The sequence below is a fragment of the Paramisgurnus dabryanus genome, chromosome 15 (assembly GCF_030506205.2).
Source record: "Paramisgurnus dabryanus chromosome 15, PD_genome_1.1, whole genome shotgun sequence".
Taxonomy (NCBI): domain Eukaryota; kingdom Metazoa; phylum Chordata; class Actinopteri; order Cypriniformes; family Cobitidae; genus Paramisgurnus; species Paramisgurnus dabryanus.
Window position 1 is genome coordinate 5,457,455 of NC_133351.1, and position 25,514 is coordinate 5,482,968.

Below are 25,514 nucleotides of genomic sequence, written 5' to 3' on the forward strand. Positions count from 1 at the left end.
AAATTGACCAGCTTCAAGATCAGTGCAAACATTTAAATATATTTTTGTTTTTAAAATCATAAAGTTTTACAAGATGGCCATACTTCTATTAGGAATTGAAGTAGTGGTCTCATGAAACACTTTTTTTCTTCAGAGATGGATGTGATTTTTTGCACTCTGAAGGAACTGAAATGGAAACCTTGGTTTCACAGTGGAGACTTTCATCAGACCTACCGAGCATAGAAAAACAATCTTAAGTTTGGTACAAATATGAACTGGTCGTTAAGGTCTGGTTCCTTTAGAGTTTATTTGTGGTTTTGGGTATCCTGCTATGATATGGGCGGTATTCACTGCGCATGTAGTCACACACCCATAGCAGAACGGTTTTCTCCAGGCTTTAATGAACGCTTTTACCCAAACTGCATCTCTCAACCCCTGCAATACGCCGACATTAACGCCCGCTTGCATCTGTCTCATTGTTAGTGCTCAGCGGGTGGTTGCACGTTAGCAAACTTCAATCCCAAACTGATCAGTAATGTCTATTAAAGAAAACTTATTACACAGCTGCTGGTGCTCATTTATCCACACATAGTAGTCCATCTCCAGTCATTGCATATGCCGACATTTTTGATAGTGTATCCTTTGTGTGTAATGGTTTGGGTTGTGTTGCAGTTTTGTGTTTGAGGTTTCTGTTCAGTAGGTACTTGGTGTAATTGGTTCATGAAGGAAAATCAATAGGAAAATTTAAAGCTGATACTAATAGATGAATAATATATGGATGCACCAAATTGTAGGTTGACTAAAACAACTATTTACTGACTATTTGTATTTACTAAATAGCTAATTTAGTTTTTTAATAATTATTGTAATAATGTTTTATGAATTTTCTCCGACCAAACTGGTTAAGGATAGTCAAGCAAGGTCTCAATTAAGTGGCTTAATTTAAAATGTGTTGAGAAAAAAAGTGTCTTTCTTACTCTCTGTCTCTATCTGTCACTTTTTCTCTTTGTCTCACGCCATCTCTGTCTCTCTTTTGCTTTGACTCTTAGTTGTGCCACTCTATGTGTCTCTCTCTCCCATTGACTTACTCTCTTTTCAGCTCTCTCTCTCTCTTTTCAGCTTTCTCTCTCTTTTACTGTCTCACTCTCTCTTCATCTCACTCTGTTTTTGTTTCACTATTTCTCTCTCTCTCCCCCTCACTATCTGTCTCACTCTTTCTTTTTGTTTCCCTGTCTCTCTTTCTTCTTCTTTGGATCTTTGCAGTGTCACTCTATATATCTCACTATCCCATTGTCTCACTATCTTTTCATCTCACTCACTCACTCACTCACTCACTCACTCACTCACACACAGACACACACACACACTTTGGTCTTACTCTTTTTGTGTCTCACTTTTTCACTCTCAGTCCATCTCTTTCATACACTCTCTAATTCTCTTTCTTACTACATCTCTAACTCTCTCACTCTTTGTTTCTTTGCAGTGTCACTCTATTTATCGCACTCTCCCATTGTCTCACTCTCTTTTCAGATCTCTCTCTCACACTGTCTCACTCTCTGTGTTGCACTCTTTTTGTCACACCCTATTTTTGTCTCTCTCTCTCTCTTTCACTCTCTGCCCAACTATTTCACATACTCTCACTCACTCACTCACTCACTCACTCACTCTCTCTCACACACACACACACACACACACACACACACACACACACACACACACACACACACACACACTTTTTGTCTCACTCTTTCTTTATGTTTCTCACTCTCACTTTTTCACTCTCTGTCCATCTCTTTCACACACTATTACTCTCTTCCTTACTTCATCTCTGTCTCTCTCACTCTTTGGTTCTTCGGAGTGTCATTCTATTTATCTCACTCTCCCATTGTCTCACTCTCTTTGTTGCACTCTTTTTGTCACACCCTGTTTTGACTCTCTGTCCATCTATTTCACATACTCTTACTCACTCACTTACTCACACTTTTGTCTCACTATGTTTGTCTCACTCTTTCTGTCTCACTCTTTCTTTATGTATCTCACGCTCACTTTTTCACTCTTGGTCCATCTTTTTCACACAGTCTCTTGCTCTTTTTCTTACTCCATCTTTGTCTCTCTCACTCTTTGGTTTTTCAGTGTCACTCTATTTAACTCACTCTCCCATTGTCTCAGTCTTTTTTCAGCTCTCTCTCTCTCACCCTGTCTCACTCTCTTCATTGCACTCTTTTTGTCTCACCCTATTTTTGTCTTTCTCTCTCTTGCACTCTTTGTCCATCTATTTCACATACTCTCCGTCGCTCACTCACTCTCTCTCTCACACACACACACACACACACACACACACACACACACACACACACACACTTTTGTCTCACTATTTTTGTCTCACTCTTTCTTTATGTCTCTCACTCTCACTTTTTCACTCTCTGTCCATCTATTTTGCATACTCTCTCACAATCTCTCATCCACTCACTCACTCATTGCCTCAACCATTCCTTCTTACCCTCTCTCTCTTGCTGTATTTTGTTTCACACTTTTTCTTTCTCTCACTATCTCTCTCATCACTCTGTCCATTTCTTTCACACACCCTCACTCTCTCTCTCTTTCTCCCTTTCACACACACAAACACACACAATCTTTTGTCTCATTATTTTGTTTCACTTTTTTGTCTCTCACTTTTTCACTCTTGGTCCATCTCTTTCACTGTCTCTCTTGCTCTTTCACTCCCTCATTATTGTCTCACTATTTTTGTTTTACTGTCTCTTTCTTTTTGTTTCTCTGTCTCTTTCTTTTTCTCACTCTCACTTTTTTCTGTCCATCTCTTTCAGTCACTCACTCTCTCTTTCTTTCTCTCTCTCTCTCTTTCTCTCTCTCTTTCTCTCTCTCTCTCTCTCTCTCTCTCTCTCTCTCTCTCTCTCTCTCTCTCTCTCTCTCTCTCTCTCTCTCTCTCTCTCATGGCTGTAATAATAATATCCTCTGGAGTGAAGTGGAATAATATCATCAGTGAACCTCACATCATTAGAGCCGGACACTCACTGATTGAGTGAGCGAGAGAACGCAGCGATTCCCTCAGGTCAGGGCATTAAGAGCCTCTGTGCTCTCATTAGATGTGGGGCCACACGTTAGTAGCATCCGCTGAGTGTTAAAGTCCAGCGGGCGAATGGAAAAGACATTAGCTGTAAAAAAAAAACGTCAAAGAGGGATCCTTACAGGAAAAGAAGTATGTGAGCGGTGCGTCCCGGAATCACTTTGGAATTTGTGTGTGTGGACTCGTTCACATGCATTAATGTACTTCTGTGTTCTAACCACTTTCCAGTGTTTAAAGTATTTTTTCTGTCCCCATTTACAGTAAAATGTTGTATTAAGTGAAATATCACAGCCAGTCAAACCACATATGATGATTAATATAAAGTGGCAGGAACGTGGTGCAGTATGAGATTTCACTGTGGGTGTGACGGCTATGTGGCGAAGGATTCTGGCTACCTATAAACACTTGCTTTCTTTGACACGGTGTACAGGTGCTTGTCATGGAGGCTAAAACAGCTGTGTTTATTTGTTTGCAGAATGGCTTTGCTGTGGTACGACCTCCAGGACACCACGCTGAGGAAAGCACTCCAATGTACGTTCCTTCTCTGCATGCTTCTTTAAATCACACTCACTGTATCTCAGTGATCTCAAAATAAACTTCACAACCGATCAGCATCTACTTCACACACACACACACAGTCAGTGTTATGCACATTATCCTCTCACATAAATGAATTCCAGCATTGGAGCTCAAAGTGGACCGCCTGGCCAAGACAACAGAAGCTTTCCAGCACTCGCACTAACTTCAATAGAGTAATATGAATTGTCGGTGAGGTGATGAATAAAACACAGTAGGGGCAGATATTATCTCGGCTCTGACTCGGGGCAGTTTTATTTGAATTACTATCCCGGTACAGTTTTTATATGGAATGCTGTTTTTGGTGCCTACCACAAACAGGGTAGGCTTTTCTTATACAAATCAGCATATCATATATATTAAAATCACAAATCAGTTTTTGTAATTATATTTGATCTTAACCACATTTTGGTAACAAGTTTGCAAAAACCGCAAACTTTGTGAAATGAATGCAAAGCAAACAGTAAGGTTGACCTCCTAAGGTTGGCACTTTTCAGAGTTTTCTCTTTTACTGAACCAAAACGGCTTCAAAAGAATAGATTTTCCCTATTAAGTGCCATTTATTTGTAGCCTAGAACCTTTTACATGCATGTTGCCTGATTCTGAGCAGTTTGGGTACCCCGAATTTTAATATTCAGCTCCAGCATTTGTGTGCAGTCTTAGGGGCGATTCACATTTTGCGACTTTTGCGTTGTTTTTATTTTTTTTCAAATGTAGGCGCACTCATAATGGAAGCGACGCACAAGTTAACCGCATCAAGTTAAAAACATTTCAACTTTCTAGAATGCCGCAAGCATACCGCAGGTCATGTGACAAGAACCAACGGACGGTCGCGTTTTCTGCGCGGATATTAGACGCGAAATGTGAACCGCCTCTAAGTCATTTTTAAAGGGTCCCTAATGTCCAATTCACGATTTTTTTTATTTCCTTTGGTGTGTAAGTGTGTATTAGTGTATGTTAACCATATGCCAAAGGTACAAACCCCAAAGTAAATGATGACGTGAGTTATTGTCTCCAACGTAAATCTTTTTTCTTGGACTACAACAAACACACGGATTATGCAACAGTTTACTTCCTGGGATTGGTGATGTAGTAAAGACCGACATTATCATAATTCCTCCCATTTCGGACTCAACCTGTAAGTTAACTCCTGTTAGCATTGCATTGTGACCGAATCTTTCAAACATGGTAAGGAGCGTCACATTTCCGGCTGACATCAGAGGAATTCAGGCCAATCACAACATACAGATTAGCTGGCCAATCAGAGACACAGAGCTTTTCAAATCTGTGCGTTTCAGGAAAAGAGTGAAATCTGGAGCTACAAAAATGTACGGTATGTGGTAAATAATGTGTTTTTAACCATAAACCACGGAAACACATTGTATTATACCAAATACACAAAATAAAGTTTTTTAAGCATTGAAATAGGTGCCCTTTAAAATTGCTGGTCTGCCCAAATGAATGTCAGATATCATTAACATGGACTGAATTCCCCTTTAATTACAGTTTATCTTCTCTAAATGTCTCACCCATCCCGGCTCATTACAGAAAGGTTAAAGTAAACAAGGGTTCCCAAGTCTTTATGGCAAAAGGTTAAATACAACGATTGTTCAATGGATGTCGTGCATGGGAAGCAGACCACAGTCGGGTGCCGTGAGCCAGCCATTGCTCTCCCGCTCTGAAGTCAAGCCAGGACGTGGTGGGCGAATGGTGTCATTAGTGAAATAAGACGATCTATCAGGCCAGGAGGTCCACACAAACGCTCATGAACATATCATTCTCCGTAGATCACACATCAGTCGATTCCCACAGTTTTGTGTTCTCTCACACATGCTGTTTTTTGTTTTGGACACAAATAATAGGGGATTTTGCTACTTCAACTCAGTGGCCATTGCAGCTAAACTCCTGCAGCAGAGACTCAACGTCAGTAAGGTTCTCATTGTAGACTGGGTAAGTGCACAGTATTTAATACCACATACTGTATATATTCTTATATAGTACTGTGCAAAGACTTATGCCACGATCAGCTTTGTTGTTTAAGCAAAGTTTTAATGACCATCCATATTTATTTGGACATTTTATTAAGATGCAAATACATGAAAATATGTACACAAAATATATTAAAAGCATCGTTTTTAGAACAAAATACAAATGGCTTCTTCAGGCAGAAGTCAATATTTAGTGTGACCTCCCAAAAAATGATTTTCAAGAAAACTTTTCTTAGTATTTTGTCTTGTTTTCAGTAAAAATATCTAAAAATTCTTAAATTAAGATGCTTTTTCTTGATGAGCAAAATGACCCAAGAAAATAAGTCTAGTTTTTAGACCAAACATTTCAAATTTAAGTGATTTTGTGCATAAAACAAGCAAAAAAAATTTGCCAATGGGGAAAGCAAATTTTTTCTTGAATTTAGTGTTTAAGAAAAAAGTTTAAGGGGCCAGTCACACCAATAGCGTTTATGGCAGTTGCAGGCGCCTTTTTTGAATGATATTCTATGGGAAGGGCGCGTTTGCGCGCTGTTTATGCGCGCCGAGCGCCTTGCGGTTTTTTGCCGCCTGCCGCGCACGCGTTTTTGAAGGAGCGCTGAGAGCGGAGAAGCGCCCGACGTCATTCGTGTCTTTCCATTGTCCAATCGAATGAGGGGAGAGGCGGGCCTTACGTTGTGGTGAGGGAAGTTAACAGTTGCTTTGAAGAACCGGACTCCACTCGCTCACTCTCTCCTGCGTGTTTGTGCACCTCTCATCCTCAAACAAGGTCAGAGCAAGCGTCCTCTTTTTAAAGTTTCTGCTGATATGACAGTTAACAGCAAAAGAGCGCTCACGCTTCAATATTTGATTGACAAGACAGCTGACTCGGTGGTTGCTTAGCAATATGAAAAGCCGCGTCGCACTGCTCTTTTTTTAAAAAAGGCAGTGCGTCGCGCCTTGCGTTTGCAAGCGTTTAAAGCGCTTTTGGTGTGACTGAAGCCTAACGCTTTTTTGCTTACCCCGTTGGCAGATTTTTTGCTTGTTTTATGCACAAAATCACTTAAATTTTATGTTTGGTTAAAAAACTAGACTTATTTTCTTGGGTCGTTTTTCTCATCATGTTTTCAGTAAAAATGTAAAAAAAAATTATTTAATTAAGATGCTTTATTTTGATGAGCAAAACGACCCAAGAAAGTAAGTCTAGTTTTTAGACCAAAAATATAAAATTTAAGTGATTTTGTGCATAAAACAAGCAAACAAATCTGCCAATGGGGTAAGCAAATTTTTCTTGAATTTTTCTTGAATTTACTGTTTAAGAAAAAATTCACGATTTTTTGCTTACCCCTTTGGCAGATTTTTTTGCTTGTTTCATGCACAAAATCACTTAAATTTGATATGTTTGGTTAAAAAACTAGACTTATTTTCTTGGGTCGTTTTTCTCATCTTGTTTTCAGTTAAAATATAAAAAAAAATCTTTAATTATCTCTTTCACCGCCAGCGTTTTTAAAAAAAGTTGCCAGCCAGCGCCAGCGTTTTTCATGATTTTCACCAAAGTTTAATGCCTTCCAGAAAATGTTCTTCTTTAAATATATAAACATACAATATACCAAATGAAAGAACAGACCCTCTGCTTTCAAACAAAAAAAACAAAAAAAAAAACCGTTTCATCCTACCTTCAGTAGTTCTTTTGCAATCAGCTTTTGAATATGGGTAGGTTTTTGCAAAAATACCATATTTTGAGCAAAAAGCAGAGATAATTCAATTTTTATGACGGACTTTTCATAGAGATCCCATTCAGAGCGATCTTTAAAACAGACACGGACATGCAGCAGCTTGCCATAGGGCAATACTTCCGGTTTTAAAAAGTTTGGAAGTGCGCCACCTGGTGGATAATAGCGGTATTGCGGAAAGACGGAAAATCTCGTCATTGGCGGGGAAGCGTTTTCTCTTAATTGACGAGATATCTCGTCAATGGCGGGGAAAGAGTTAAGATGCTTTATTTTGATGAGCAAAACGACCCAAGAAAATAAGTCTAGTTTTTAGACCAAAAATATCAAATTTAAGTGATTTTGTGCATAAAATATGCTTGTTTTATGCTCAAAATCACTTAAATTTGATATGTTTGGTCTAAAAACTAAACTTATTTTCTTGGGTCGTTTTGCTCATGAAGAAAAAGCTTAATTTAAGAATTTTTTGATATTTTTGCTGAAAACAAGACAAAAAATACTAAGAATTGTTTTTCTTGAAAATCATTTTTTGCAGTTTGGTACTAATTTTTTAAGTAATCTTACTTCATTGTGTTATAGTAGGATTTATTCAGATTTAAATGGATAGTTTAACCAAAAATAATTTTTTCATCTTCATGCTGTTCTAAACATGTATCCCTGTAAGGTCTTTCATGTAAATAAGAGCCAGGGGCCAGTTGTCAAAAGTAATCCATTTAGATTTCGGCTATTGGATTAGATCAAAATTTCAAAATGGTTGTCCAAAAAAAAAAATTCTGAATTTGGATTGAATCACAAAATCCAATCTAGTTTTTGATTTGGATCAAATTGTCACTTTGTGTTTATCAAAACTTTTTAGTAAGATTGGGATTTGTTTGATCCCAAAAAGTAGGATTATTTTGATCCCATTAGAAGGGTGGATTTCAGGAACAAAAATGTAATAATACTTCTAATAAAATGTTACTAAAACTTATAAACCTACAGTTATTATGTAAGATTTATAAATGTATCATTTGTTTGTTAAAATTTTGTTCAGTTCAATCTTTATAATGATAAAGTATTCAAAGTTTAACATTTGGATACCATTTAGGGCCAGAAGAACAGACTGAATGTTATATTGAAATAAAAAGTAAGGGAAAGTTGTGTTGTTTTATTGGCCCCTTAAGTAAAAACACTTAGTGACCCCATACCAACCCAACTACCTGCTGTAGCTAATAGTTAACATTGATGTGATCCCATTTAATCCAGATTTGCTAATCTGAAAAAGTGTGTATCTGGATCAGTGTGATCCAATCCAATCCAAAAACTAGGACAAAATGAGATGGTTTACCTGATCCTGGATAGCAATACATCAGATTTCCATATATCAATATGATCCAGATTAAACTTTTTGAACAACTGGCCCCAGGTTCTTGCTGTTGTTCAAGTGTAAATTGATGGCACACTAAATATTTACCACTTTAGTTTATAGAAATGTTTTTCTGTTGTTGTTGTTGTTGTTGTTGTTTTTTATATTGCATACAAATTATATAGAGAGAGTATGTAGGACATCATCTGCCTCATCTCGAGCTGGTGCTAGCGTGGAAATGGATCCACACGCACAGGAAGGGCAAGACTCTGTTGTGGTCATTAGTATTTCGGGATTCCTTTTAAACGGCTTTAATTTCCTCATGTCTGTCACGCTGCCCTTCTGACAGACCCGACCAGCTATGACATGAAAAGAAATGCCGCTCTTTTAACAGCCCTCCTGTAGCACAGACAGCTTAGACTAGAACTTTTATACGCTGTTCATTCCAATGTGAATACGCCAGTGTGACGATATGTCTTATTTTTATATTGTTGTAGTATGTTGTGTTCTTTTCATGCAATGATTTGTGAAAGAATGTGCAAACTTGATTGCATTCTGATACCAAACAGATGAGAGGTGTAAGTTGTGTGTTATATTGTTCAATAGGATGTTCACCATGGCAATGGGACTCAGCAGGCTTTCTACAGCGACCCAAATGTCCTGTATGTGTCTCTGCATCGCTACGATGATGGGAACTTCTTTCCCGGAAGTGGAGCCCCGGATGAGGTGAGTTTAAATTCTAGTTTAACTCTGCATTTGTGCATTTCAAAGCAGCTTTATAAAAAACATTTTAGCACAAGAAAATAATAGAAGAATCATATGTGGATGTCTTTTAAAGGTGGTGCATTGTGTAACTTTTAGAAGGATCTCTTGACAGAAATGCAATATAAGCTACATAACTATAATATCAATGGTGTATAAAGACCTTACATAATCAACTGAATTGTTCTTATTACCTTAGAATGAATTGTTTTTATTTACATACACCATGGGTCACCTTACATGGAAATCGCCGTCATGTTTCTACAGTAGCCCAAAAAGGACACACTGTTCTACAGAGCGTGTTTCGTACCTACGTTGTCTTAGACATTGACACAATTGTCTTGTGGCGGTTACCATATGCGTTTTGAAATTAAGGGGTGAGCTGTTGGTTGCAGTTCGCAATTTCACCAATAGATGCTGCTAGAATTTACACACACCACCTTTAATTTAAATTAAAATAATTTAAACTAAGCATTTGCACTTTTGGATACCAAATTTATTTATATAGCACATTTCATGCACAAAGAAATTCATGGAAAATTTTACAATAAGTACATAACTAGTAAAAAATAGAAGATATTTAAATCTATAAATTGCTTAACAAATTTATTAGACTTATGCTGTGTGTAGGGGAGAGCGGGGCACAACCTAACACTTTCTGGTTTTGGTTCGATCATTCAAAAAATATTTGAGTTTGATTCATAATATTTTTACACAAGCAACACACACATCTCTGCTACAAATGACCATTTGAAGTTTGTTTCTAGTACTTACCGTCCTTGGACAATTACACCAAATGTGACAGAAGTGCAAATGTTACAACTTACCCCATAGTGGGGTTAATTGTAACAGGCAGGGGGTTAGTTGTAACACTTGCTAAAAAATAAGTTTGCATGAAAATATTTCAATATTATTTTGTCTATATACTTGAAGTGGATATTGTTTATATATCTGTCTATAATAGACAGGTATCCACACTTTATTCATTCATTCAGCCCTTTTCTAACAATAGTTTAATTATAAATGGATACAAATGTCTACATATGTGAGAAAAATTTTTTTATATGTGACCCAGTCTGTAATAACCATACTACAGTTTCAAAATCAAATTCTGAGATAATGAGCATCAAAGTCTCATTTCAATCTTTGGCAGTTTTCATATCGTAAGTGCTGAGGGGTTAGTTGTAACACAGCATTACAGTTAACCCCACCGGGTCAAAATATTTTCAAGCCCACCAAAAAAGTTGCTAAGAGCTGCAGACATATTTCAAAATGATGCTATGTTTTAGTCAACAAGACACTGATTAATATGACATAGCATTAGATTTGGTATCTTACACACCCAACTTAGAAACCAAAAAACATATAATGAAAAAATTTACTTACATGCCACCAAAACAGTCTTTCATCAATAACTCTCTGGAAAAACATTTAACATTTCCAATAATTTGCAGGAGGTTGTCTTTTGTCAATGTGGAAAAAATGCCAGAAATACAAAACGCTCAACCTTGTGCAACAATGTAAAAGTCCGTGTTACAACTAAAGGGCGATTTATAGTCCTGCGTAGGTCCTACAGCGTATCCCCGACGGCGTAGGTTCCGCGTAGGTTTTCATTTAAACTTTTGCATCGCAGTCCGTGTCGACGTGCAAATACACGCGAAACCGCTGGTTGGCAGTAATCACGCGTGTAACCACAGTAGCAGCAGAAGTCGTCACAGAAGAAGAAGCTAAGCAAGTTAACCCACAAACGAAGAAGAAATAGCAACTTGTTATGTATAATTTGAGAAGACCAGCAATGATGGAAGTAAATAAACAGCGACTTATGTTGCAGTTTGAGTTAAATCACTCCTCAACTTGGCTCATCTTTGTTTTCACCGTCTCAAACGGAAATACCCATGACGCAGTTTTTTTTACCTGACGGGAGGGGTTCTGGTGGACCAATCACAGAGCTTGCGGTTCGCGTAGAGCCGACGCGCTGTTAGAAATTTTGTGAGGTGCGCGTCAGGCTACGCACAGGCTACGGATAGCCTACGCACAGGACCTACGCACGACTATAAATCGCCCTTAACTCCGCGCACCCCTACACACCAAAAGCCAAGCATTATGTTTCTCGTTCTAGATTACTCTCGGGATTTTACTTCACGTCAATTAAATTTGTCGCTAGAGTTAAATATGTAGAACTTGCACGGAAGAGGCAAATAGCGTGTGTTTGTGGCAATTAAGTCACATAAAGTCACTTAAGAGCAAATGTAAAAGACTGAGAGCATGACAAGAATGAAAGATATGACTAAAAATCAGGGTTTTACGATTTTTTTTTACATTTTTGCTAAATGAATTTGATTTTTGTTTTGCAGTATTGAAGATTCGAAAACACTGTATCTCTGACCCATTTAAATTTTCCATAAATAAATGCAAATAAAAACCAAATTTTTATTAAGAATTTGGCAGAAATGTTGTCAGTACAGTAGTTGACGGAATGAAATTTATTTATCTTTTTACTTAAACGCATATCAAGAAAAACTGAAAGGGACCATTGAAATGTGTCTATGTATGTATCATATATCATTATAAATAAAGTATTGTTTTGCTTAACTCTTTCACCGCCAGCGTTTTTAAAAAAAGTTGCCAGCCAGCGCCAGCGTTTTTCATGATTTTCACCAAAGTTTAATGCCTTCCAGAAAATGTTCTTCTTTAAATATATAAACATACAATATACCAAATGAAAGAACAGACCCTCTGCTTTCAAACAAAAAAAAACGTTTCATCCTACCTTTAGTGGTTCTTTTGCAATCAGCTTTTGAATATGGGTAGGTTTTTGCAAAAACACCATATTTTGAGCAAAAAGCAGAGATAATTCCATTTTTATGACGGACTTTTCATAGAGATCCCATTCAGAGCGATCTTTAAAACAGACACGGACATGCAGCAGCTTGCCATAGGGCAATACTTCCGGTTTTAAAAAGTTGCGGAAGGGCGCCACCTGGTGGATAATAGCGGTATTGCGGAAAGACGGAAAATCTCGTCATTGGCGGGGAAGCGTTTTCTCTTAATTGACGAGATATCTCGTCAATGGCGGGGAAAGAGTTAACAGCCTAATCTGAGTGAAGGAAATCAGTGTGTGGAAAACACAGCTATGATCTTCTTGTCTTATTACTGAATCCTGATCCTTCCTCTCAGTTCAAATTAATTCTCTTGATCATTAATCCTGTAAGCCGGTTTCTTCATTTGAACTAATGAGAGGATTTATATTTAATTGACATAATCGTACACCTAAATTCTGGCTTAAATCAAAGTCCTTTTGGCTTTGCAATAAAACCTCTTTACAGTTGTACACTGATAGTAATTGTAGGGATTTACCCTTTACTGGCACAATGACATCACTTCTAATTCAGCGGTTTATCTGGTGATGATTGAACGTGCATGAATTTTAATTCAGCCCCTGTGTGCTGCTCATCTCCTCTAGTTGCGATGATGAACTAAATTAAGACGACCTTCCTTTAGGGATACAATCCCTTCATCAGCCGGAGCTTAGTGTCTATAACCGCATGTAATTGTGTGTGTTTCTGTAGGTGGGCACCGGTCCAGGTGTGGGGTTTAATGTGAACATGGCTTTCACTGGAGGGCTGGAGCCACCCATGGGGGACGCCGAATATCTGGCAGCATTCAGGTAACACCATTACCCTTCTGTTTTATTCTGGTTTTGTTTATACTTTAGTTCACGTTTGATAGATTTCCTTCTTTTTTGTGTGGACAGGCCATGCAACAGGGCTTTATTGTATTGTTTTTCCAGAAAATAGTTATTTAGTCACAGAACTTATTTATATTTCCTCCAGCTGCACACTGCGTGATTTTACGTGGGCACATATGGCAAAAAGTGGCCCATTTAGAGCATTATTTATCGCAAGGCGATGCCCTTTTATTGGAGGAATACCCCGGTGAACTAACATCCAGTAGAAGGACTGTATTTCACAGCGGTAATAACTGGAGAAAAGGATGTGATAAATGACTGAAACTAACAGAAACCTTACACGCCAACACACTTTGATTTGATGTCCAGGGGTCCACAAACCTGCTTTCTTTTTCTGCTTAAAATAAAATTTACAGGAGGAACATTAACAAAAGTCTTTAAAAGCCAAACGTCAGCTGCTCCGGGCAATAACTCAACATTATTTTTAAGAAACAAATGCTCTGATCTGAAACTTAGTGAGATGCCTTTTTTGTCTACTATGTTCATAGGCAGCTGTAGCTGAAATTAATTTATTTAAATGTCATCATTTACTCACACTCATGTTGTAACAAACCTGTATACATATCTATGTTCTGATAAAAACAAAGGAAGATATTTTGAGAAATGTTTGTAACCAAACCATTTATGGGCCCCATTCACTTCCATAGTTTTATTTTTTCTGACTATAGAAGTGAGTGGGACTTATGATCGGTTTGGTTACAAACATTTCTCAAAATATCTTTATTCATGTTCATCAGAAAAAGAGATGTATACAGATGTATAACAACATCAGGGTTTCCCGCAGAAAATTTGTTAGTTAAGGTAGGGGGCCAGGGGCGTGGCAATCAATGGGGCGAGGCATACTCGTCATAATGAAAATTTAAATATTTTAATTTAAAACACTCAAATAAAACTTCATTTTGAAGAAACGATTACAGAAAATGAACATATACTAGATTATTAATGAATGAAATGTTTTTACTTCTAACGTGAATAGCTGCGTGATGAAGTGAAACTAAAGGGTTAATAAACAGAGACTAAAGCAGATGTTGTAGAACGCCTGGTGAACGATGATAGATAGCGTGAAGATTTGTAAAAACTGATTATTTCCCTCTATTAATTACATTATCTTTAAGGAGTGTAACTACTGTAGCATGTAAATAATGCACATAAATACGTGAGAAAGAGCGCTCAACAATTATATCTAATCAACAGGCACGTGAAACCTAGCTAGCAGGTTGCTCAAACAGCAAAATCACCAGCTAACTTACTTTAAATTTGCAAGAACTATAAACTAATATAATAACAGGCTTAAATAAATCCAAAACATAAGTCCACTTACAGTTCTCACGGACTTGTGTTTTATCAAATGCTATCCTCCAGACAGTGATGGACCATTTTGGCCGTGTGGCGCGCGTGCACGCTCATGGTGTGAAGCGTGTCCGCGCTATTCTCCGAGATGCACTTGACGACCTTTTGTGCACCTTTTTTTGGACAACTTAGTTAAGGCAGTAGGGTTTCCCAACTTAGGCGGGCCGCCCAAACTGCAAATTGCTGCGGGAAACCCTGAACATGAGAGTGAAAAATGCTGACAGATTTTTTATTTTTATGTGAAATATTCATTTAAGGTAAAGTAAAGTAAAAATGTATTTTGATAGTTAGAAATGTCTAACGATTATGATGCTTTGATCACATGTGTTAAATATCAATATGAGTTATATTTATTTTGACATTCTCCACAACTTCCATCTTCGCATTATTGCCAAAGTGTGCATTTTTGTTTACACTGCAAAAATTACTTTCCTACTTAGTGTTTTTGTCTTGTTTTTAGTTGAAATATATAAAAATTCTTAACCCTTGTGGGTTGTTTAAATTTACTACCCTTTCAGGTTGTTCGTGTGCAAAAAAGCCACTAAATTAAATGCCTGTAAAAAAGTATCAGATTTTTTTTTTTTTCAAATTTTGCATACATCTGTTAATCAACCTCAGTACTGATCAAAATAGTTTACAAAAATTTTGAGATTTTAACTCTTCAATTGCCAAGTTCATAAGTGATGTCACTGATTTGAGGAAAAAACACACAAAATGAAAGCTTTTTTTCAATATAGAAAAGTGATTTTTGACTGTTTTTTTTTTCATTTTTCACAGTCATGGGCTTGTCAAAGATTAGTAAAAACATTGGCTTTCATGCAGTATTAGTTTTTGTTTAGCATCAGATTTTATTTTGTTCTCCCTAATAAGTTGTTTGTGGCTTTTTTGCCCCATTGACTTTCATTATAACAACATTTTATAACTTCCATTTAATACGACAGACTGTGAAAAAAGGGGGGATCCAGTCCACAATCACTTTTAATATTGAAAGTCATTTTGTGTTTTTTTTCTCTCGAATCAGTGACATAACTTAAGAACTTGGCAATTAAAGAGTTAAAATCCTGGAATTTTTGTTAACATTTGGTAGTTTTGATCAGCACTGAGGTTGATTAACAAATTTATGAAAAAAATTCAACTGGCACATTTTTACAGGCGTTTAATTTAGTGGCTTTTTTGTTCACAAACAACTCGAAAGGGTAGTACATTTTCCCACGAGGGAGTTTTTGAAAATGTCAAAGTATTTTTTTCAATATTAGATTTGTCACAAAAATTCATTTCATTTGCTGAAACACAGACAAAGTTGTGGCCAAATTAAGACAGACAAACAAACAATACTAAAAAAGGCCAAAAATGGCCTCAACAACCCATAAAGGTTACGTTAAGATGTATTTTCTTGATGAGCAAAATGACCTAAGAAAATAAGTCATCAAAGCAATGGTTGCAGCAAAAAGACAGATGCAGAAAACTTGTGTATGGTGTCAGACACTGTCTAAATATCGATTAATCGATCGATACACCCAAGAGTTTTTTACTGGCTGAGAAAATGGATAATCTATCGAATCGTCTGATTTACACCCCCCGCAAGCATTGACCAACTCAACGGTTCATCATTCCTCCACTAACAGCCGTATGACAGGCAAACAGTGTGAAAAGCCCCAAGCAAAACCTCATTTTCACAGCGATTTTGGAGAGGGTGAAGAGAAACAGGGAAGAAGTTTCACAACAATGTCTTGTAACAATTTGTATAAGTGCTGCTCATCTGCTAAAACTGTCCTTTTATCTGTAGCAGGGGCTGATGGGAGTCTTTGATGGCATGCCAGTAAAGCTGAGCCCCATTAGCATCGGTGTTTGGGGCTATTAATAACCCCCATTTCATGGGATCGCTCTTTGAAGAGGGGGCTCCGTGCCCAACACATACAGGCTGTTTCGGCAGGTGGATGGGTGAAATATTGCCTACGGCAGGTCGATGATAAGACGGGATAGGTGCTATTACTTCTTTTACAAAATCCGCCACCTCCTTCTCTTTGGCCCAATCGTCCTCTGCGTTCGCCCCTCTTCTAGTCAACCGTTGTCGTAAATCTCTCTCTAACGCGTCTTTGATAAACTCACTTCAGCAGACTTTCCTCACGCAGGATCTAAGATCTAAGTAATGCCAGCTGAGTCGGACGCTCGGGACAGTTTTCGGCAATCATTCAAATAGAAGACTGCCTTTAGATGCAAATGGGTGATTCTTGCGAAATTAGACTTATGAGGTGTCATGAAACATTTTGATAAAAAAAAGTATCATACAGTTACAAACATCTCTTCATGTACTATTTTGCACATGATTTCAAATGACATCATACAAACCAATTGTGTTGTTTTTTTCAAATTTAAATGGAAAATTTTCATTACCGCAACGTGTCCATGACTGGATTTGGGTTATTTGACATGGAAATATTTATAAAAAAAAAAAAAAAAAAAAGCTTCAGTGCATGTTATACTATAAACATTTACAGTAAAAGAAACGTGGTATTTGGTGATCATTGGTTAATGTACAATAATAAGGAATATAAATGTGTCCAAGACCAATTTTCTCATCCTCCGCAACAATTTTCAGTCATTGTTTAAGCCCTCAATGAACTAACATTTTCAAAAAAAATGTTGGAAGGGACATAATTGACTGTGACACACAAGATGGCTACCAGGTAACAACTTTTAAGTTCTCATTACTGAAACATGAGTTTGTAAATGCATATATTTAATGTAATATCATGTTGCGGTAATGATAATTTTGGATAATGATAATCTAAAAATTTTAAATAATTCTATAGGAAATATTTTTAAATCCTCTAAAAATAATGGTTATAGTAAGTTTAGACCTTAATCTTATATGTGCAAAAAAATTGACTTCAAGGGCTTCTGATGCTGGACACCTTCCAAGTCTGGATTTCGTGAGAATCACCCAAATGTCTAATGCATATTTGTTAGTGTTCACATTTGTATAGTGCTTCTCTGATAAATACTAAGCACAAAAATGTGCATCAAATTAGCTTTGCTTCTAATTTCTTTGGTGTTTTCTAAACCAGACCTTCTGCTGATAGTCATGTAACAATATGTAAAATTAGTGTTTGTACAGATGAGCCTCAATTTGATGCTTGCTGAAGACCACAGAGATGTGATTATGAATGCGAACGCTCTGATTCACATGCTCTGTGCTGCCATATGACTCACAGATTCACTTCTTGCCAGCTCCCGTACTCATACCCTGGCACGGCTCTCCATCGTTTTAGTCCATTCATACCGATTTACCAGCGGCTACCTTCTTTCTCATCAGGCGTCTGTATTTACGGACCCACCCAGAACGTGTTCATACCCCAGTGGAGATGTCTGCCCTGTCTGTCTAACTGTAATTTGTGGATTCATAAGAGGACCACCTCGATTTGCTTGCATGCATTTGGCAGGCACTTCCATTTACAATGAATAGTGGTGCATGAGGAGACGCACTTGATCCTCTTGTGTTTCCTGGGAATCGAACCCACAAGCTTGGCATTGTTTACTTCGTGCTCTACCGGTTAAGCTTTGGGAACATCTGAACCATCACTTTAATCAAACTAAATGCAAATAGGCTCATGATTGATTTTGAATCAAAGGAAGTGATGCACAAAAGTGTTGACAAATAACCTTTAAATGAGAAGAAGAGCCTCGGTCATATTTGCACCATAGCAGTCCTCGTTTCCACTTGATATTTACCAGCTCTCTCTCTGTCATGGGAAAGGTTTTTGCTCCAAACCTTTCTCAATGTTTAATTTAGCGATCCTTTGGGACCAGGGACCCACCTCCTTTGTATTTTGTTCAAATTTGTTTCTTTAATTGTTTATATTGATTTATATTTTTGTTTTCCGATTCTTTCTCGTTTACAACTTATTATTCTCTTTCACTCACTTTTTTATTTTTTATCCTCCTTCCTTCTCCACAATGTTTTTTTGGGCCTCTCGAGGTTTGCCTTACGGGCATCACCTTCTCATGTGGACCCAGCCATTGCCACGTTGCATTCGCAGGGGATCAACCTCGGGATGAAGAAAGGAGGCAGAAAAAAGATAAGAAAATTGGCTCTAATGAAAACCAGAAGCCCAGGCACTTTCACCATGAACTTGGAAACAGAAAGGAGAATTTAAGTTAATTCAAACCAGCTCTTTGCAATGCCAGATGACAAGGCTTTGAAGTCCCCCTCCCCTTTACTCTTCGCTTTCTCACTTTTTTGGGAGAGGGCGATCGGAAAAAACCTTTGAGACTGATGGATAGCCGTGGCTTGAATTAACCCTTCACTGGTCATTTTTGTGCGGGATCCTTCCGCTCCAAACCGCTCCTGGCATGTTTCAGCACTGGGATTAGGTGGACCCGCAACGTTGGATCAGTTTTCGAGAGCCTCACGGGTTCTTCAGCTCGCTTCCAGTCCGTGTAATTTGTCTCAGTCCATTGCAAGGAAATTTGTGCAGGCTAATGCTAATTGCCAGTTATAAATCCTGACCTCATGGTTGAGGCTTCTTCGTCCGCCTGTCCTCTTTGAGTTCAGGTCCTTTGGCAAACATGACAAACAATTTCCCTGAAGGAACTTTTTGGCACAAGACAGTGAAAGAGGATTTAGAGCCAGATCTGGGTGGAGCTGATGAGCATCTAGAGAGTTGGAGGTCTTGTTCATGCCATAAGAGGAAGATGTTTTTCAGAGTGTTTATGTGTGAGAAAAACACTTTATCAGTTTTTGTAATCAGTATAGATTATATAATCTCATCCAATTGATGCCAGGCTTTGATGGCTTCCCATCCAACAACAAGGAGGTGAAATGTAGGAGAAACATCAGGAAAACCTTCTCACGCTTGGTATCTCTGGGACCCTGGAGATGTTTGATTGCTTGGTCTGAATTTAATATCAGCTATATTAGATATGACGCTGTAGCATCATTTACACGACTATACACTTGCAAATGCTCAGTGCTGAAATATTTACTCATAATTCTCTGAAACGTTGAATCTTTTGATGAGGTTTGTCGGTCGTATATCTGTACAAAGAGTATCTAAACCAATAATAGTCCTTGATATTATGATCCATCACTAGTCAAATCTTTTTTGCATTGCATCTAACATCTGCTTGAAGTATCGTGACTATATTAGAGAAATAACTTAAAATAATGTCCTCAGTTTTGCTGTTGAATTTGAGCTGAAGGATTATTGAGAGAATCCAGATATTTGCATTTGTAGATCTAGATTCCAGACCACAGACTTCATACTTGCTGTCTGTGAGTTGTCATTTGGTGATCTGAAGAGAAGAGGCCCTGAATGTGAGTTATAGGGAATGTGATACTGTGTTCAGGTGCAGCGTGTGAGGCCGTCTCTCTCTCTCTCTCTCTCTCTCTCTCTCTCTCTCTCTCTCTCTCTCTCTCTCTCTCTCTCTCTCTCTCTCTCTCTCTCTCTCTCTCTCTCTCTCTATTTCTTTCTCTTTCTCTCGGTGACTTCATGACTGATGAGAGCTTTGCTGTGTTATGCACCTTCACTTTCTCTGTGTGCAGGGTTTCCACGTTCAGGGAAATCCAAGATGATCCGGGAACATACACAATTTAATATTATGATTTTCATTGAAGAATGATTTTTACTTGAAGTTATGGACGTATGTGGAATTTTAAAACATCTTAAATGAGAAGTTTGGCCAGAAGTTAAAGTTTTGCCTTTATTGCTTACCCTCATGACATTCAAACCCCAAACAGCTTTCTTTGTTCTTGTGATGAAACGGTTTGACATCACGGTTATACTGACCAAAATCACCACAGTTATCAATATTATAATGGTTTTGGTAACAATTTCACTAATGCAAACTGAGTTTAAAATTGATTTTACATGTAAGCACACTTTTTTCACATAGACATCAATTAAATAAATTAAAAAAAAAAATCATGGCACATTGGGGTCTTGAGGTCAAACAAGTGAATAAATCAGATTTTCATATAAACACAGAACAAAGCAAGTCATCTGTCCACGTTTAGAATCGGGTGTACTTTATGACCCAGGAGTAAGCTGCACGACACCTGCGCTCACAACAATCGCGGATGGAGCAAATAGAGAAGAGAGCTTTAAACTCATCAAATGAATAGGAAAAAGATTAATCGCGATTAATCGGATACAATAAAAAGGTTGCGTTTGCAATTTGCATGACATATTTGTGTGTGTTGTTTGTAATTAATATCTATACATAAATACACACATACATGTAAACTTTTAATAAAAAATGTATTTGTTTTTATATATAATATAAAATCTATGAAAATAAAAAAGTAAATATAAACATGCAATTGTTTATTAAATTGTTTAATTTTTTTATTAAATTAAATTGTTTAAATTTAAATTAATTAAATTGTTTAATATTTGATTAAATTGTTTAATTGTTTAATCTTTTGACAGCCCTAGAAAATATGGAATTAGATTTAAATTCAGTCAGTAAAGCACTGTCATCACAAACACATGGGAGCAGACGTGAATGAGTGGGTTTGTCTCATATTATTGCTTATATTGGTTGATGCTGGATCTTAAGCCAGGACTAGGCCTTAGATTAATTAGGAAATATAACTAGTTTTAACAAACATGCCTTACTAAAACCATTACTGGCGTGCATTTTGAGGAAAAATAAAGGGCACTGGTGTATATTAAGATATGTCAGTGCAAGTTGTTTTCAGTTTGGACAGCTCTTGCATTTATTTTAGTCTAGGACTAGTCTAATCCCTGTCCGGGAAACCGCCCCTATATCTCTATTGTGAACCAAAAATATATTTTTTGTGTGTGTTGTTTTGGGTTTTGTAGTTCAAATATTAAATAACTCAATGTGACTGGTGCCATATATTTCATGTGTCCAGAAGGAATACAAATGGGTAATGAATGAATCCTTAGTAATCATGAGCGACTACAAAGGCACTATCAGTAATAGTTTTGATCCTGGGTTTAAAGAAGAAAAGTGAAGGAAGGGTTTTTAACTCGAATTTTCATATATGCCTGTGTGTAAAAGTGTGTGAGAATTTGGCGCAGAAGTCATAGTCTGGAGCAAATGCATCAAAGGTCAAAGGGATTTGGCGGCAGCCCTATCTTCTCATGATAAATGAGTTCTGGTCTTCTTTTTCTAAAACCTCCTTTGTGGCTTAATAGATGGATCCCTGCAGGATTATTTACAACCCCAAAACAGAAAAAGTTGGGACACTGTAGAAATTGTGAGTAAAAAAGGAATGGAATAATTTACAAATCTCATAAGCTTATATTTTATTCACAGTAGAATATAGATAACATATCAAATGTTGAAAGTAAGATATTTTGAAATGTCATGCCAAATATTGGCACATTTTGGATCTCATGAGAGCTACACATTCCAAAAAAAGTTGGGACAGGTAGCAATAAGAGGCCAGAAAATTTTAATGTACATATAAGGAACAGTTGAAAGACCAATGTGCAACTTATTAGGTCAATTGGCAACATGATTGGGTATAAAAAGAGCCTCTCAGAATGGCAGTGTCTCTCAGAGGTCAAGATGGGCAGAGAATCACCAATTCCCCCAATGCTGCAGCGAAAAATAGTTTTCTGAGTTTCTCAGAGAAAAATTGCAAAGAGATTGAAGTTATCATCATCTACAGTGCATAATATCATTCAAAGATTCAGAGAATCTGAAACAATCTCTGTGCGTAAGGGTCAAGACCGGAAAACCATACCGGATGCCTGTGATCTTCGGGCTCTTAGATGGCACTGCATCACATACAGGAATGCTACTGTAATGGAAATCATAACATGGGCTCAGGAATACTTCCAGAACACATTGTCAGTGAACACAATCCACCGTGTCATTCGCTGTTGCCAGCTAAAACTCTGTAGGTCAAAAAAGAAGCCATATCTAAACATGATCCAGAAGCACAGGCGTTTTCCCTGGGCAAGGCTCATTTAAAATGGACTTTGGCAAAGTGGAAAACTGTTCTGTGGTCCAACAAATCAAAATTTGAAGTTCTTTTTGAAAAACTGGGATGCCATTTCATCCGGACTAAAGAGGACAAGGACATCCCAAGTTGTTATTAGCGCTCATTTCAGAAACCTGCATCTCTGATGGTATGGGGTTGCATGAGTGCGTGTGGCATGGTCAGCTTACACATCTGGAAAGGCACCATCAATGCTGAAAGGTTTATCCAAGTTCTAGATACATATGATCCCATTCAGACGTCGTCTCTTTCAGGGAAGACCTTGCATTTTCCAACATGACAATGCCAGACCACATACTGCATCAATTACAACATCAAGACTGCATAGAAGAAGGATCTGAGTACTGAAATGGCCAGCCTGCAGTCCAGATCTTTCACCCAAAGAAAAGATTTGGTGCATCATAAAGCGAAAGATGCGACAAAGAAGACCTAAGACAGTTGAGCAACTAGAAGTCTGTATTAGACAAGAATAGGACAACATTCCCATTCCTAAACATTGGTCCTCCTCCAGCTGTTCCTTTATATGCACATGTAACTTTTCTGGCCTCTTATTGCTACCTGTCCCAACTTTTTTTGGAATGTGTAGCTCTCATGAAATCCAAAATGAGCCAATATTTGGCATGACATTTCAAAATATCTTACTTTCAACATTTGATATGTTATCTATATTCTACTGTGAATAAAATATAAGTTTATGAGATTTGTAAATTATTCCATTCCTTTTTTACTCACAATTTCTACAGTGTCCCAACTTTTTCTGTTTTGGGGTTGTATTTTTCTTTATTAAAAATATATGTTTTTAAAAGTTATATACAACTATACACAATCAGTTACTGTGGATGGATGTATTTAGCTGTTTGGCATATCACAGCAGCTAAATACAAGCATATCAAATAAAAAAATAGTTTTATAGACCCCTTATTCTGTTTCATTGCTTCTGATCTTTTCGGCAGTTTGTGAAGGCAAGTAAAACCTCATTCAGACAGCACTTTTGTCCCAGAAATACTCGTTAAATTGGCAGACAGACTTCTTTGTGAACGCAAACACGTCCCGTAAATGTTCTGGGATCACTCCCGGAAAGAGGACCTAGTAACATTGGCGTAAGATACCCGGAAAGCCCTTTGTGTGAACAAGATGCAGAAACAATGCCGTAAGGGGCGTGCCGTAGTGAGGACGCACGTGTCATTGCAACATGAAGTTATGGTTCAAATCTTTAAAACGAGGGATTTACATGCAGATTAACATTCACAATGAGAAATGCCTGCAAACTGGACTGAAACAGAAATCAGGGAGATCATCACTATCAGTGGTGCTGAAGCTGAGATCATTCACCAGCATGAACAGTGCATCATGAGCTCATATGAGTTATAATAAACAAAAATGCACACGGTATCTGTGTGAACGCACGTAAATCATTGGCAGTGTGAATGAACCAAAAATTAAACGATCCCGGACAAATCCCAGATGCATTTTCCGTAATGGCTGTGTGAAAGGGACATAAGTGTCTTATGTAAGAAACGCCTCAGAAATGCAGCCAGGTGAATGTAAAACCAGACTAATTTAAAAGGCTTTCCTAAGAGAGATTAGTTCATCCAGGCAATCCACAACTAGTCAGTTTACCAGACGTGCAGTTTTATAGTTTGATTTGATTTGTGTGCATTGCATATCTGTGTGGTCCTGCCAATGATTCATCTCTGTTTTTCTGAGTCTATTGGATTAAAGTTGGGGAGCGGTCATAACCGTCAACGGCAGCGGCAATAAAACAGCCGAATACGCTGACAGTCAGCAGAGACAGGCGTTTGGACGACTCCCACCCGAAAGCAGGATGCAGCTACGTACTGTAGGTCATAAATCTCAGCGTCTTTGTCCTAATTAGTGAGGTTCTTTTTCATCTCTGCGTTGATGCTTTCTGATTCATGGGAGCGCAGGCTTTAAAGAAGATTTTTCCACGGGGTTGGTAATTGATCGTGTGGTTTTCGAGGGGAACGTCACGTCTTTTTTTTTTTGTGGCAGAGGGAATGTCATGATGCAAGCACTTATGGCGGGCATCTAAAGTTTGCTGGTCTCAGCTCGAACATCAAAGATGAGGGCGGAAGGTTCTGGCTAAGCGCCCGCTCCGCCGCTGTCATTCCAAGGACCCCTCTCGGTGTCTGTGGCTGCCCTCGAAATGCCTGTGGCCTGTGTGTAAAAATTATAATTTGCGTGGGGTTAGACTGGATGAAGGGCTTTGCTGTTTCTGGCAGATTGGGGGTCTCTGTGTGAGGTGTCACCTGTGATGGAAAGTGTGACCGTCGAGTTGAGACAGCGTAGGTGTTAGACAGCAAAGCTCAGCATTTTTTGTAGCATTAGGGAAGAAAACCCTTATTAATAGATCTCCCAGACTTGAAAGGGACAGTTCACCCAAAAACTCATTTATTCACCCTTTGTTCCAGTTCCTTATGACTTTCTTTTTCTGTAAACCACAAAAGAAGGCTGCATGTTCTCCTTGCTCCCCAATACAAAGTTGATGATGACCGGGAAAGCCCCTGGTCATTATTCACGTTGAATTGAAGTTTAAAAAAGCATCATAAAAGTGCCATTTATAGTTTTTTTATAATGTTTTTGTTATTTTTTACATTTTTAGGTGAACTGTTTCTTTAACCCCGTCTGACAACGAGCCAGTAATGACTTTTGAAGAAGTTGCTGGTGATGCTGTGAATATTTTTGCTTTCATCCTTCATTTTTTTCATCCGCTGTTTAAAAGACCTCATCATGTACTAACACGAGTCACTGTTGTCTGTCAAAATAATATCAAGAGATGATTTGCTTGCTTTGGACGGCCCTTCGGTTGTTGTCCTTCCTGTGGAGTGCCCACACAGACATCACTTCAACTTCCGCCCACGTGTTGCTTCAACTGGTTTACTGTGACGCAAACACTAAACCTCTCAAGGCCCGCTGTCACCCACCCTGAGTCTAAGACCCCCCTATAAGTTGGGCAGTGCAGTCAGCTGGTTTGGT

The 25,514-nt window shown here is 37.9% G+C and overlaps 1 protein-coding gene across 4 annotated transcripts in view; it reads left to right on the forward strand.

Moving 5' to 3' along the window:
* Positions 1-25,514, forward strand: part of hdac4 (histone deacetylase 4) — a 256,174-nt gene that overhangs the window by 199,482 nt on the left and 31,178 nt on the right. For all 4 annotated transcript variants that reach the window (XM_065252263.1, XM_065252266.2, XM_065252265.2 and 1 more), the window contains 4 exons: positions 3,540-3,595; positions 5,503-5,590; positions 9,286-9,405; positions 13,011-13,108. In XM_065252263.1, coding sequence (XP_065108335.1) covers positions 3,540-3,595; positions 5,503-5,590; positions 9,286-9,405; positions 13,011-13,108 — 362 coding nt within the window. The remainder of the gene's footprint in view (positions 1-3,539; positions 3,596-5,502; positions 5,591-9,285; positions 9,406-13,010; positions 13,109-25,514) is intronic.